This window comes from Eucyclogobius newberryi, unplaced genomic scaffold (genome assembly GCF_026437365.1).
Source record: "Eucyclogobius newberryi isolate DKJ021-1_F unplaced genomic scaffold, fEucNew1.0.hap1 SCAF_21, whole genome shotgun sequence".
NCBI classification, from domain to species: Eukaryota; Metazoa; Chordata; class Actinopteri; order Gobiiformes; family Gobiidae; genus Eucyclogobius; species Eucyclogobius newberryi.
In genome coordinates, this window is record NW_027315846.1 from 21,971,816 (window position 1) to 21,986,168 (window position 14,353).

Consider the following 14,353-nt stretch of genomic DNA (forward strand, 5'->3'; position numbering starts at 1 on the left):
TGACTATCAAATACCCCGCCGAAAGTGCCAACGAGAGCGCTGTGCCTGTGTGCTCGCCTCACTGCTCTGACAAAGTGGACGCACACTACCTCCTGAACGGCAGGCACTTTTGCAAACTGTGCAAGAAGGTCATCTTCAAGCGGGACCACCACTGCTTCTTCACCGGGAACTGCATCGGCAACAAGAACATGCGGTATTTCATCATGTTCTGTGTCTACACGTCCTGCACCTGCCTGTACTCGCTGGTGCTCGGGGTGGCCTTCCTCACTGTGGAGTATTCCATCTCCTTTGAGAACCCTCTGACCTTCCTCACTCTGCTCCCCCTCTCGACAGGATACTTCTTCATGGGTAAGAAGGGGTCTCGCTTTGCAGCAGCCACGTAGCTCTAACCACTTGGTATTTTCATCCTCACACACACGCACGCACGCACGCACACGCACACTGACCTTTTGTCTCCTAGTTTCCCTACTACACTGTCTCTCAAGGTTGCAACAATTAATAGACTAATTGTGACTAGCTGTAGACCGTAATCGTTATGTGGACTATTCAGACTCTAAAATACATACGAAGGAGCTTTTAAAACAAATACAATGACCTTATTAAATCAAAATGTAAAAAAATATAAATCATTTGAATAGTCGACTAATTGATAAATGTTTCGCTGACTAGTTAGTGACAGCCAGTGTCTTGATTTATTTATACTGTGATTTTGTTTGAATTTTGACTGTGATCTTTGCACTAAAAGCTTCCTGTGATGTACTCTACTGACTGCCAAAGGCCTGTGGAAGTGACCGATGTATTTCCTCATGTTGGAAAGTATATTGTGTGTACTGATCATTTTGCTTGTCCTACGTTTTAACTGAAGGTGTGGTTCTGATGAAGGATCTAGAGAAGGGCCCTTAACACACTGCTCTGGAAGGATACCACCCACTACAAGGGACAATAAAGTTGCGTTTTAACATGATTGCTCTCTCTGTGGCCACAGGAAGTGTGTCCGGGCTGCAGCTCTTCCTGGTCCTGATGCTGTACGTGTGGCTGGGCATCGGGCTGGTGTGCGCGGGCTTTTGCTGCCAGCAGGTGCTCCTGGTGGCGCGCGGGCAGACCTGGTGCCAGCTGCAGCGGGGGGAGCTGCTCGACACCCACAGCCCCTGGAGGAGGAACCTCAAGGGCGTGTTCGGGACGCGCTGGATCGTAGGCCTCATTCTGCCCGTTCAGACTGTGGAGATGAGCTCACAGGACGCGGAGGAGCTGAAACAGGACTAACCCAGAAACTGATACTGTAGCTACACAGATGATAGGGGGAAATCATATCTGCAATAAGTACTGTGAATAGTTTGATATTTTTAGATACAATTTTCACAAGTTCAATTATGACCAGGACCAAATCAAGACTTAGAAACACTGCACCTTTAAGACCCTACACCCTTTTGTTTCTCAGTAAAACATTTTGTTTATTGCTAAAAATCTTTTGATGACGACATTGTGACAATATCTTAATTTATTGTGAAATGAATTGGAACAACCACTTTTTGATAGGTGAACTTAAGTTATTGTTTGGTCCCTTCTTTTGAGGACAAAACTGCATTAAGACAATATTTTAACATTTAAATAGCATATCAAATAGTTGTATTATCCTTTGCTTTATATAAGAATTAACAGCATAAACTAATGTTAAGTGCTTTTTCCATTTTTAAAGCTCAATTGATACTGTGGCATTCAGGAATTGCTTAAGTTGTATACTTCGTAATATTCTAATAACTTAAGGGCTTGTTTAAAGATGAATAAGGACCGTCTCACAGCATCATACTGTCCACTTTTCAGGCGGACTCGCATTTCTTTGACAGAAATGTGACTTTGGGTTCCTTCCATCCATGTTGTTGCCTTGTAAAGCAGTATTAGGTAAACAGGGTATTATCACTATGTGCCATGAATACATTGTGCTTTCAGAGTACTCAGAGTATTCAACCATTTATTCAATATAAGTAGGAGAAACTTTTGTTACTAATAAGGGACATGTATATCTGTTATTAAAATCCTTTCTGTCTATTTTTGAGTATTTCTGTGTAAATTGTGTTTGAGCTCAAAAGACACAAGGCATGATGTAGTTTTATATCAGATAATTTAACATAACATGGCAATAATATTCAAACAAGCTAGCAAGTGCAATACACAGTAGTAAAACATCATTTTGACAGAAATATAAGGTTTAATTTACATTAAAATAACATAGCGAGGCTACCCATTGTCTCCCTATATCGTTCATCTTAAAAAGGCACAAGCAACTAGAAAAGATAGATTCACACATGTTATAATCTAACGCTGAAGCCATTAGAATCATCAGATGCACTAAAGACATTTAAAGTGCAGTGGTTTGTGCCACATCACTCGGGTCTGAGGCAGAAAGGACGAGAGCGGCTCATTCTCAGGGAGAAACTACAGAATATAGCATAAGAATCTTTGGCAAATATTATACACATAAATACACAGAAAACCAGCAAGCTCTGTAAACATAAGAACTCAATGTAGTCTGGATGAGTCAAATTAATTCAAACATATTTTATATTTTCCCACTCTAGTGCTGTAAGGCACGCGGTTATGTGTGGGTTTTTAAAATTATTATTATAATGAAGCATACAGCTCTATGGCAGAAGGCAGAAAATATTAAGGCAGAAGTTTAAAAGAGGCTCTTATGCACTTTCCAAAGCACAACAGAAATACTTTTGTCTAGTGGTCGCAAGGTGTAATGCAGTGTCCTCATGGCCATTCATGAAATAATGAATAAGAATAAGAAGAAGAAGAAGAAGAAGAAGAAGAAGAAGAAGAAGAAGAAGAAGAAGAAGAACAAAACTCTCCTGAAAACAAGTCTTGTGGGTGTTCTGAGATCACAAGGCTGTATCAATCCAAATGGGTGTAAACCAAAGAAATTGGATTTAGTGGAATTTATGACGTATCATTCTTATTTGTCATGTAATTGACATAACTATAATACAAGAAAAGGTACTGAAATAGAACTGACCAGGTACAGAAAACAAGGTTTAGTTCAAGAAAGGATAAAAGCATTGAAATGTGCCCAGCCTTACATAGAAATAAGACCTGGGACACACTAGAGACCCTCTGGACCGTGGCCCTGGGTTTGTTCCATCAGAGCAGGAGCGCAGGGGTCTTGTCTGGACAGGGCTCTTTCAGTGTGTCCTGCAGAGACACTTGTAGTTTAGTCCACAGTTGGGACTGTCCCGTGCTCAGTGCCTCCAGCAGCAGCCCCGTCTGCTCCTGCAGCTGCTGCAGCTGGCTCTGAGTGCGCTGGTTCTCCTTGATCAGCTGCTTAGTCCGCATCGTGATCCCCAACAGGCCCGACTTGCTGAGGATGTTGTAAGTATTGCTGAATCGCTTCAGTTTCCTGCAGTCATTGCCTGAGGTATCTTTCTCAGAACTGACAAATATGTCACTTATGGCTGTCTGGAACTCATATGTGTAGGTGGGCACAGAGCTCGCCCCGCTCAGTGGAGGAGGAGACTTGTCACATACAGGATTATTTACAGGCTCATAGGTGTTCATAGGCCAGAGTGGAGCCTGCAGTGTGGGCTGTGGGCTGACAGCACTGGACCCTCTGTGATGAGGCCTTCTCTGTGGCTCATATTCAGAGGCCCCTCTTAGTCTGGAGGATCCCACCCTTTTGGACAGGTGCTCCCCTGGGTGTGGGGCAATTCTCGGGTAGGATTTGAAAGGTGCATAGCTCCTTGATTGTCGAGCATTTTCACCAGCAGCATTTGGGGTGTTATTGCTGCCATTTGACAGCACAGGCTGAAGAAGAACCACTTGTGACTGAGGCATGACGTCCATGGGGGAGGAAACGCCCCATTGCTCATCTGCTGCAGTGATGTTTGAGGGATGGAGAGAGAAAAATAAATGTAAGATAAGCTGTATAAAAACAGAGGCAGATGTGGATAAAGATCTACTGGTCGTCTGAAAAAGACACCATCAACATGATGAGAAGGATCTAGGTCAGACCTAGTAAAGAGGGGCAAGAGGAAATATGAGCGACACTCTGGGAAATAATGACCTAGATCTCTATTATCCCGAATTATTCTTTATGTATTTAACTTTTTGCCAAACTAAGCTTGAGATTGGCCTGCTATTAGTTGTAAATCTAACTGCACCTAAAGGACACACGGGTGGACAACAATACAATCCATGCAATAGAAAAGCCTGTTACCAGAAAAGCCCGAGTCTCGCTCCATGTCACACTTGACTCCGAGGGGCTTTGGACAGGAAAGGTCTCTTCTGTCCATCCTGGCTCCTGGCAGACCACACTAGATCTGCTGTGGGTTTACACGTAATACTTATGTGAAATGGCATTTAGTGTGAAAGACAACATGAAATCATAATTTAGAAGTCAGCTTGAGATGAGATGCTTTAAGTTACATGCGGTTAACAGAGAATCAATAAGGGCTCAATGAATAATTAAATCAATCTTTGAGATCTTGTGCCATAACGTTTCCCTTTTGATGAAGCGATAAGCGACTGGTGATGAAGCAGGAGCATTTATACCAATACTTCAGACACATCATTCGTACAGATCAGTTCAGTACAACTTACCAGCAGGAGATGTCTTCAGGACGGTTCAGTTTAAACACGCGGACACTCAGGCTCTGGTGTAAAAGTCAAGATGATCTCTCACCAGAAATCTGCAGCTTGTGATGGTCATTTGAAGCCGAGGCTTTGAGGGTCGTATCGAGTATCAAATGTTGTTTAAATGGCGGCTGACCAGCCGCTCCCAACCATGGATCTGTTATACTGGACTGACCACTTCACACACCGTCAGACTGTGGGAGGGACTGGCTGGCGTTAGTTTACAAACAAAAACCACGTGACCGGTAAAAGCGGTCACGTGACTGGCTCAGTATCTGACACTTTCAAATAAAAGCGCACGATGCCTCGCGCGCGTCCAAGGTTTAGTTATTCAAGTCAGTCAGTGTCAGATAGTGGTAAAGAGTTAGAATAACAGTTCAGTTTAGTATTTCAGGTTTATTATGAAGCACCATCAGGATATGAAGCGTCATCAGGATATGAAGCATCATCAGGATTGTATGAAGCATCATCAGGATTGTATGAAGCATCATCAGGATATGAAGCATCATCAGGATATGAAGCATCATCAGGATATGAAGCACCATCAGGATATGAAGCATCATCAGGATATGAAGCATCATCAGGATATGAAGCATCATCAGGATATGAAGCATCATCAGGATATGAAGCATCATCAGGATATGAAGCATCATCAGGATATGAAGCACCATCAGGATATGAAGCATCATCAGGATATGAAGCATCATCAGGATATGAAGCATCATCAGGATATGAAGCATCATCAGGATATGAAGCACCATCAGGATATGAAGCACCATCAGGATATGAAGCACCATCAGGATATGAAGCATCATCAGGATATGAAGCACCATCAGGATATGAAGCATCATCAGGATATTAAGCACCATCAGGATATGAAGCACCATCAGGATATGAAGCATCATCAGGATATGAAGCATCATCAGGATATGAAGCATCATCAGGATATGAAGCATCATCAGGATATGAAGCATCATCAGGATATGAAGCATCATCAGGATATGAAGCACCATCAGGATATGAAGCATCATCAGGATATTAAGCACCATCAGGATATTAAGCACCATCAGGATATTAAGCACCATCAGGATTGTATGAAGCATCATCAGGATATGAAGCATCATCAGGATATGAAGCACCATCAGGATATGAAGCATCAGGATATGAAGCATCATCAGGATATGAAGCATCATCAGGATATGAAGCATCAGGATATGAAGCATCATCAGGATTGTATGAAGCATCATCAGGATATGAAGCATCATCAGGATATGAAGCATCAGGATATGAAGCATCAGGATATGAAGCATCATCAGGATATGAAGCATCATCAGGATATGAAGCATCATCAGGATATGAAGCATCATCAGGATATGAAGCGTCATCAGGATATGAAGCACCATCAGGATATGAAGCATCAGGATATGAAGCATCATCAGGATATGAAGCATCATCAGGATATGAAGCATCATCAGGATTGTATGAAGCATCATCAGGATATGAAGCGTCATCAGGATATGAAGCACCATCAGGATATGAAGCGTCATCAGGATATGAAGCATCATCAGGATTGTATGAAGCATCATCAGGATATGAAGCATCATCAGGATATGAAGCATCATCAGGATATGAAGCATCATCAGGATATGAAGCATCATCAGGATATGAAGCACCATCAGGATATGAAGCATCATCAGGATATGAAGCATCATCAGGATATGAAGCATCATCAGGATATGAAGCATCATCAGGATATGAAGCGTCATCAGGATATGAAGCATCATCAGGATTGTATGAAGCATCATCAGGATATGAAGCATCATCAGGATATGAAGCACCATCAGGATATGAAGCATCATCAGGATATGAAGCATCATCAGGATATGAAGCATCATCAGGATATGAAGCATCATCAGGATATGAAGCACCATCAGGATATGAAGCATCATCAGGATTGTATGAAGCATCATCAGGATATGAAGCATCATCAGGATATGAAGCATCATCAGGATATGAAGCACCATCAGGATATGAAGCATCATCAGGATATGAAGCATCATCAGGATATGAAGCATCATCAGGATATGAAGCATCATCAGGATATGAAGCATCATCAGGATATGAAGCACCATCAGGATATGAAGCATCATCAGGATATGAAGCACCATCAGGATATGAAGCATCATCAGGATATGAAGCATCATCAGGATATGAAGCATCATCAGGATATGAAGCACCATCAGGATATTAAGCACCATCAGGATATGAAGCATCATCAGGATATGAAGCACCATCAGGATATGAAGCATCATCAGGATATGAAGCATCATCAGGATATGAAGCACCATCAGGATATTAAGCACCATCAGGATTGTATGAAGCATCATCAGGATATGAAGCATCATCAGGATATGAAGCATCAGGATATGAAGCATCAGGATATGAAGCATCATCAGGATATGAAGCATCATCAGGATATGAAGCATCATCAGGATATGAAGCACCATCAGGATTGTATGAAGCATCATCAGGATATGAAGCATCATCAGGATATGAAGCACCATCAGGATATGAAGCATCAGGATATGAAGCATCATCAGGATATGAAGCATCATCAGGATATGAAGCATCAGGATATGAAGCATCATCAGGATTGTATGAAGCATCATCAGGATATGAAGCATCATCAGGATATGAAGCATCAGGATATGAAGCACCATCAGGATATGAAGCATCATCAGGATATGAAGCATCATCAGGATATGAAGCATCAGGATATGAAGCATCATCAGGATATGAAGCATCATCAGGATATGAAGCATCATCAGGATATGAAGCACCATCAGGATATGAAGCATCATCAGGATATGAAGCATCATCAGGATATGAAGCACCATCAGGATTGTATGAAGCATCATCAGGATATGACGCATCATCAGGATATGAAGCATCATCAGGATTGTATGAAGCATCATCAGGATATGAAGCATCATCAGGATATGAAGCATCAGGATATGAAGCATCATCAGGATTGTATGAAGCATCATCAGGATATGAAGCATCATCAGGATATGAAGCATCAGGATATGAAGCACCATCAGGATATGAAGCATCATCAGGATATGAAGCACCATCAGGATATGAAGCATCATCAGGATATGAAGCATCATCAGGATATGAAGCATCAGGATATGAAGCATCATCAGGATATGAAGCACCATCAGGATATGAAGCATCATCAGGATATGAAGCATCATCAGGATATGAAGCATCAGGATATGAAGCATCATCAGGATATGAAGCATCATCAGGATATGAAGCACCATCAGGATATGAAGCATCATCAGGATATGAAGCATCATCAGGATATGAAGCACCATCAGGATATGAAGCATCATCAGGATATGAAGCATCAGGATATGAAGCATCATCAGGATATGAAGCATCAGGATATGAAGCATCATCAGGATATGAAGCATCAGGATATGAAGCACCGTCTGGATGAGGCGTTGTTGAAGCATTTGCCCCGCCATAAAACAACATCAACAACAACAACATTTGCCTCGTGGCAGTGCCTCATTTGTTTGATTTGGAGATGATTTGACCTGAAAAAGTTTCTCAATTAAAATTGTTTTATTTCCCTCATCACAACGTTTTGGTCAATGAAATATTGCAATCGTTAAATACTAATATGAAAATGTAGATGCCGGTGCTGTTGACTGGTGTTGCATCCGTCTTGGGAGCAGGACAATGTGAGAATGTGAACGAGGCCTAGTCAAATCTTGTACAATATGACACTGTTGTTATGGAATAAAACATGCTAATGGTCACATTTATATAGCGCTTTTCTACCTTCAATGCACTCAAAGCGCTTTACATAAGGAGCCAGTCATCCATTCACTCACACAATCACACACCAGTTGACACTGGGGGCGAATAAGTATGCATCACCGGGTAGATGATTTATATTTGGTGTTATAATATTAATACAAAAATGTTATTATTTGTTATGACATTGTATATGCATCACATTTTCTTGACCACAAGATGGCGTAGTGGAGCAAATGAAACACCTTGCGAGGTATCGACTCATGTATTGATGCAATTGGCTAAAGCCTCAAATGGTTCATGGGGCCTCATTTGGCTCTCACAATCTGCAGCAGGGATATGTGATATTATTAAGAGCCACAGACTGCGGTAACTCTTGCCCTGAACACTGTCTGCCAGGTGCATTTCGGACTTCAGATACGCGCATGAGTTACTAATTGAATCGTAGTCCATTTTGACACTAGATACAAACCGTGTGTGTGGCACCCTGGCCATATTTGCTATGAAAAGTCAACAACTAAAACTTTTAATATCGTAATATTCTCCTTTTTATATTTTGGTTACTTTATTTTTGTGGCACTTGCTACTTTGCTTGTTTATTTGATATTTCAATGATTATTTTACTGTGTTGAGCAATGCAAATGGACTGTGGGCAAACTATATATGTTATACAATCATGTTAGTTATTGGTATCGCATGAGTACTCTAACGTGTTACTTTTATAACACAGTGAGTAGCACAGTGACATAGTTTTCCAGGGCAGTGACGAGGTAACGTAACAAGTGACTTTTAAAAGTAATGCTACCCAACAATGGTAATCTAATTTAATGCTCATCGGTGATTGCATTGAAAAAGGGCAACAAGACAAAGCTGGGACATTAAAACCTCTATATTCAGGGCATCCAAGGGCCTGCCTTTATATTAAAAATGAATAAAAAATCTGTCGTTAACTGGTAAAAGATTTTACAGTTTGTGTCAACTTTAACAACTTTATTGAAAGAAAATAAATATGAAATCATGAACGTGTTCAGTCTCCACATTTATGGTAAATACCCATAAAGGAGCAGAAATGACTACTCTGTGCTTTTACACTAAACACAAAAGCACTATATAGTAGGCAATAAGCACCACAATTTATTCATCATTGATATTTGGTTTAATTTTGCATTAATAACTCACTACTGTTCCAGCAGTTTGGAGAAATATCCAACACTAGAGGGAGACATTTCATTATCCAGAGCGGTGCGCTGTCCTGGGGCCAAGCACTAGACAATTATATCAAAATGCATCTTGGGCAAAATACAATAAAGTCCACATATTAATATTCTTCAATAAATACACAATGTAACAGGCTTTACAATAAAAAACAACAATTTACAATAAATGTTAATACAAAACAGAATGCTTCAATCTTTTTGGTTCAGAATTGCACTGGCTCCCATAGAAGTCCATCATTTAAGGTGTGTTGCGTTTTGCTCCACAGTCCCAATCACAGGACACAGAGGCCGGCCCGCTGCAGGAGGGCCTTTGAGCCTCACCTCACTGAGCCCTGGCATGGAGAACCCTTTCATCAGTCACTGGGCTGGAAGTCTTGGACCACAGGGGGTCAGGAGGGCACTGGGGTTATCTGCGCGGAACCTGGCATCTTCACAGAACATTAGAAACAAACAGAGAGGTCATTGGTCATGAAAATCAAATGAGCCTGTTAAATGAAATACTCCAGGTCTGTTCAAGGTTTAGATGAAACCTATAATGCATTATTACCTCTCACATTCCTTCTTTTTCTGCTTTTCTTTTCTCTTCCGTCCTTTTCCTCGTTGCCTTTTCCTAGATTAACAAGAAACACATACAAGAACAATGTAATGCATCAATGCAACAAATTATGCAAAACATAAATGATTCAGATGTTTGCTTACCTTTGTACTTTCACCTCTGGCTTCCTGGTTCTGCAAAGAAAACACATTAATTACCTCATTGCAATCAAATATTTCAAGCGATGTACTTTCTGATACCTGGTAATTCATGTTTCGTACCTTAAAATAATGTATGCACTTTGATAAGGTGTCTAATTACCTCTGCTGGCAACAGAGGTAAATTAAAGATGCACCATACAACTTTTCACCTGCTTGTCCCTTTTAAATCCCAATTGATTACTGAGATAATCAGTGAATTAAATTGAATAATTGTTATCTGGACTATACACATACTCCAAAACATGCCTTGTACTCAGAGAAGCAAAATTACATCAAAATGATACAGGAAACATATAAATGTGGGGTTTTAATGTAACTATAGAGGCATCATCTGAGTCAAATCAAGGAAATACCTAATATTCTTGGGTCTTTTGCATTTTCAACTAATGTGCTGTATCAAAAAAACAATCACTATCTTAATCAATTACCAAAAAAATTGTTGAAGCCTTATTCCACAATATAGGAACTTAAATCTCTCATGTATTGAATGACAGGTGTTTTTATTGCTCAGTATTGTTACTGAGACCTATCATTTGCCCGGGAGGTGTCAACAGCCTGTCTCTGAATGGAGATGAATGAGTTACAACTCAACCAAAAACAACTCTATATTAGACAAGCAGGTGGCGGACCCTGCACCAGAAAAGTTACATAGCACACCTTTAAGATTTGAAATGAAATAAATAGCAAGAACAGAAGACAATCAATATCACAAGCTAAAGGTATGTTTTCTGTAAAGCTGTAAAGTAAATGTCTCTTTAAGTTTTGACTCCAGCATAATGACATATTTTTCTTACCTACATTCACATGTCTGATGCTCCACAAAGGTCATCTCAACATATTCTTGACCTGGCTCGGACGGCCTTATTTTCAGTAGCTAAAATGACAGAAGCGTGACCATGAGTATGTAAACAAAGCAACACATTGATTGGCTTGGGGCCGTACGACTGCACCTGCATTGTGAGGTTGGTGGTGTGGGTGGGGTGGCACTCCAGGTTCTCATCGCCACAGCAGCCGGAGCATCTGACCAGGGGCACACAGGCCGGGCTGTAGATGTACTCCACCTCTGACGGGTACTCCTGCACCACCTCCACCAGCTTCTCTATTGTCCGACAGAAGCTCCGCCTCCACACCTCCTGGAACATCAGCACTGGGACAGACAGACATGTACATTAGACGAGGACTCCGAAAACTTCATGGAATCCAGAATTGTGACTCAATTTAGCAATTATTGAGACATGAGGCAAATTCTCATGTCTGTCAATTCCTTTTAATCTATTGTCGGCCATGAGCTGATTTACGTATGTATGGTTTAGGCTGCCCCTCTGGGATAGAAATGTATCTATATTTTTGAGTTATATTTGTAGGAGAAGGAGAACAAATACACATACAACATCAGAACAAACATGAGAGGCAAACAGGAAATCTCGCCCTCACTGCTCTTGAGCTGGAGCAGGGCGGACCTAACTGCACCTCTGGAATAGCCATGACCTCCAGAGTCCATCCAGAAGTTGTCCAGAGGTCAGCTGGAGGAGCCTGGCCCTGCATCTGTTTACAGAAGTGCACTACAGGGAGGGCCCCTGAACTCCTCTGATGTTACAGTCAAAGGGCCAGTTCATAAAGCACTTAATGAAGAGTGTGAGCTGCTTATCATTCTGCTGCATGCCACTCCTATCTCTGTTGGACTGATTCATGATTTATATTCTGTTATTTTATCCTCATTTAAGCTGTTAACCTGTCCTAAATTATCTTTTTTAAAAGAGTACTTTTTCCCCTTCAAAATTCAGTGATTCAGGGATTCAAATTCAGAATTGTACGGCCAACACCAGAACAAGGATGCTTACCTTGTTGTGTGGTGTTCACGCTCGGCAGGGGGAGACTCTGCAAGAGACAGAGAGACCACACTTTAGATTTATATATAAAAGAGGCCCGTAGAATGCTCAACACTGAATCAGTAGAATTTAAAAAAACACAATAATATATACAAATACATACAAACTCCACTGGTACCAGACATATTAATGTGGTGTGTGAGTGATGGGTGAGGGTCAGAAGGGCCGATGGAGCAGATTGGCAGCGGTGGCTACAGCAGTAATGTACCACCAGCATGTGGAGTGCCTGAAGGAGGACTACAGTGTGGTGCTTTGAGGGACGTGGTCGAGCCTGTAAAGTGCATTATTATAATATATGCAAATGGTCCCAAGACCAGAAAACTGCTCAGTTGAGCACATTCCTGTTACATCTCGGATTCACTGTGAACAATAGGAAAAACTGCACAAGCACACAAATAATGTGTTCACTGCAATGTACTTAACAACGCCTCCCTCTGGTAGCATAGTGCAACTACACGGTGCCAAACAGCTGAAATTTAGAGCCAAAGTCAAACTGACAGTCAGCACTTTCTCATGCACGTCTCATTTCCATGTGCCCATATGTTTACGCTCCCTCCGACCTGCTTCTGTGGTGCACCATTCAATATTTATGTTCTTGTTGTTGACTTTCCCATCATTGCCATAAACAGTGTCATTGGCCAGGGAACAGAAAACAGATTCTGCCTGACTCCATTACAGGAAGGGGGCTTTACATCGGGTGACATGTCCTGGAGCAGAGGCGGATGACAGACAAGCAGCTTCCTCAGGCCTTTTGGGTGCTCAATTTCAGGTTGTTACATAATGACACAAAGACTGACAAGGGATTTCCCATGTAGTGATGGAAGTATGGGCCAATTTAACACTTGTACATCCTGCCAAGAGTCCACAAAGAGAAAAGTGAGTACAGCATGTGTTGGATTCTCAGCAGCGTGATGAAAGAGGAATGTCCTGCTCTGATGAAGATGAAGATGCATTCACACACTTTGGAGCAAGGTGCACCGCCCACTCAGGGATGACACATTTCACTATAACCAGTGTAAAAACTTCCAGGCAGCCCTTGGGGATCACTCCTCCCTGTGACCGAGCATTGTTGGCGTACAGCTGTTGTTTTGACAAGTCGTGTTCAACACAGGACTTGGAAGTGATTTTTCAAGCTCTTGTATTAGCCATTTATTCAAACAGGGTCGTTACTTGTCAACCAGCCTAAGTACTGTGGCTAGAGGGTGTAATTCAGGTTTAAAAAAGGACAGTAAAAAGAGAAGAAAGGGAAGGCAAGGCAGGGCAAGTAGAGCACAATCTGCACACAAGGCAATTCAGTGCTTCACACAACAGGAAGGGGGAAAAGGCATTAAAAGGAAGTGTGTAAAAGATGAATATGCAGCCTCTCCGGACTGAAACTGAACCATCTTATGAAATCTTACGCTTCCCAACAGAAACATGCACTTCCCCAACTAATTTGATCTATTACCCGTCATAAAGGTGTGATTACATATAGTGACTTCGACATTACAGTCTGCGTCATAACTGTATATGTATGCTTTTATAAACAGGTTCATGAACTATGGTTATAGCCCTCGTGCTATCTTTGGGTCTGGATAACCCACAGGTGTCTGTAGTAGAACGTCTGTAGTAGAACGTCTGTAATAGAACGTCTGTAATAGAACGTCTGTAGTAGAACGTCTGCAGTAGAACGTCTGCAGTAGAACGTCTGCAGTAGAACGTCTGCAGTAGAAAGTCTGTAGTAGAACGTCTGTAGTAGAACGTCTGCAGTAGAACGTCTGTAGTAGAACGTCTAGTAGAACGTCTAGTAGAACGTCTGTAGTAGAACGTCTGTAGTAGAACATCTGTTGTAGAACGTCTTTAGTAGAACGTCTGTAGTAGAACGTCTGTAGTAGAACGTCTAGTAGAACGTCTGTAGTAGAACGTCTGTAGTAGAACATCTGTTGTAGAACGTCTGTAGTAGAACGTCTGTAGTAGAACGTCTGTAGTAGAACGTCTAGTAGAACGTCTGTAGTAGAACGTCTGTAGTAGAACATCTGTTGTAGAACGTCTGTA

The 14,353-nt window shown here is 41.5% G+C and overlaps 3 protein-coding genes across 3 annotated transcripts in view; 1 reads left to right on the forward strand and 2 right to left on the reverse strand.

The window, feature by feature from the left end:
- Positions 1–1,318, forward strand: part of zdhhc22 (zDHHC palmitoyltransferase 22) — a 2,773-nt gene extending 1,455 nt beyond the window's left edge. Inside the window, exons 2-3 of the mRNA XM_072457724.1 lie at positions 1–348; positions 986–1,318. The exon at positions 1–348 is cut by the window's left edge and continues 210 nt beyond it. Of these exons, the coding sequence (XP_072313825.1) occupies positions 1–348; positions 986–1,263 (626 nt within the window). The 3' untranslated portion in view covers positions 1,264–1,318. The remainder of the gene's footprint in view (positions 349–985) is intronic.
- Positions 1,319–3,106: 1,788 nt separating this feature from the next.
- On the reverse strand, positions 3,107–4,289 carry cipca (CLOCK-interacting pacemaker a). The gene is made up of 3 exons (XM_072457445.1): positions 4,214–4,289; positions 4,153–4,157; positions 3,107–3,918 (listed from the first exon to the last, which is right to left on the reverse strand). Exons 1-3 carry the CDS (start codon positions 4,287–4,289, stop codon positions 3,142–3,144), a joined length of 858 nt encoding a protein of 285 aa, XP_072313546.1. The 3' UTR covers positions 3,107–3,141.
- A 5,287-nt stretch (positions 4,290–9,576) lies between these two features.
- On the reverse strand, positions 9,577–12,350 carry pgfb (placental growth factor b). The gene is made up of 6 exons (XM_072457741.1): positions 12,272–12,350; positions 11,381–11,577; positions 11,225–11,304; positions 10,374–10,403; positions 10,222–10,284; positions 9,577–10,102 (listed from the first exon to the last, which is right to left on the reverse strand). The coding sequence occupies exons 2-6, from the start codon at positions 11,570–11,572 to the stop codon at positions 10,081–10,083; spliced, it is 387 nt and encodes a 128-aa protein (XP_072313842.1). The 5' UTR covers positions 11,573–11,577; positions 12,272–12,350; the 3' UTR covers positions 9,577–10,080.
- Between the last annotated feature and the right edge of the window lie 2,003 nt (positions 12,351–14,353).

What these genes read in the sequence shown, in the direction of transcription:
- cipca (XM_072457445.1), bottom strand. Translation starts at nt 4,289, where the DNA reads ATGGACAGAAGAGACCTTTCCTGTCCAAAGCCCCTCGGAGTCAAGTGT.
- pgfb (XM_072457741.1), bottom strand. Translation starts at nt 11,572, where the DNA reads ATGTTCCAGGAGGTGTGGAGGCGGAGCTTCTGTCGGACAATAGAGAAG. An exon ending in CATCAGACATGTGAATGTAG is followed by an intron (nt 10,404 to 11,224) that starts GTAAGAAAAATA and finishes TTTTCTTTGCAG; the next exon opens with AACCAGGAAGCCAGAGGTGA. An exon ending in CCAGAGGTGAAAGTACAAAG is followed by an intron (nt 10,285 to 10,373) that starts GTAAGCAAACAT and finishes TTGTTAATCTAG; the next exon opens with GAAAAGGCAACGAGGAAAAG.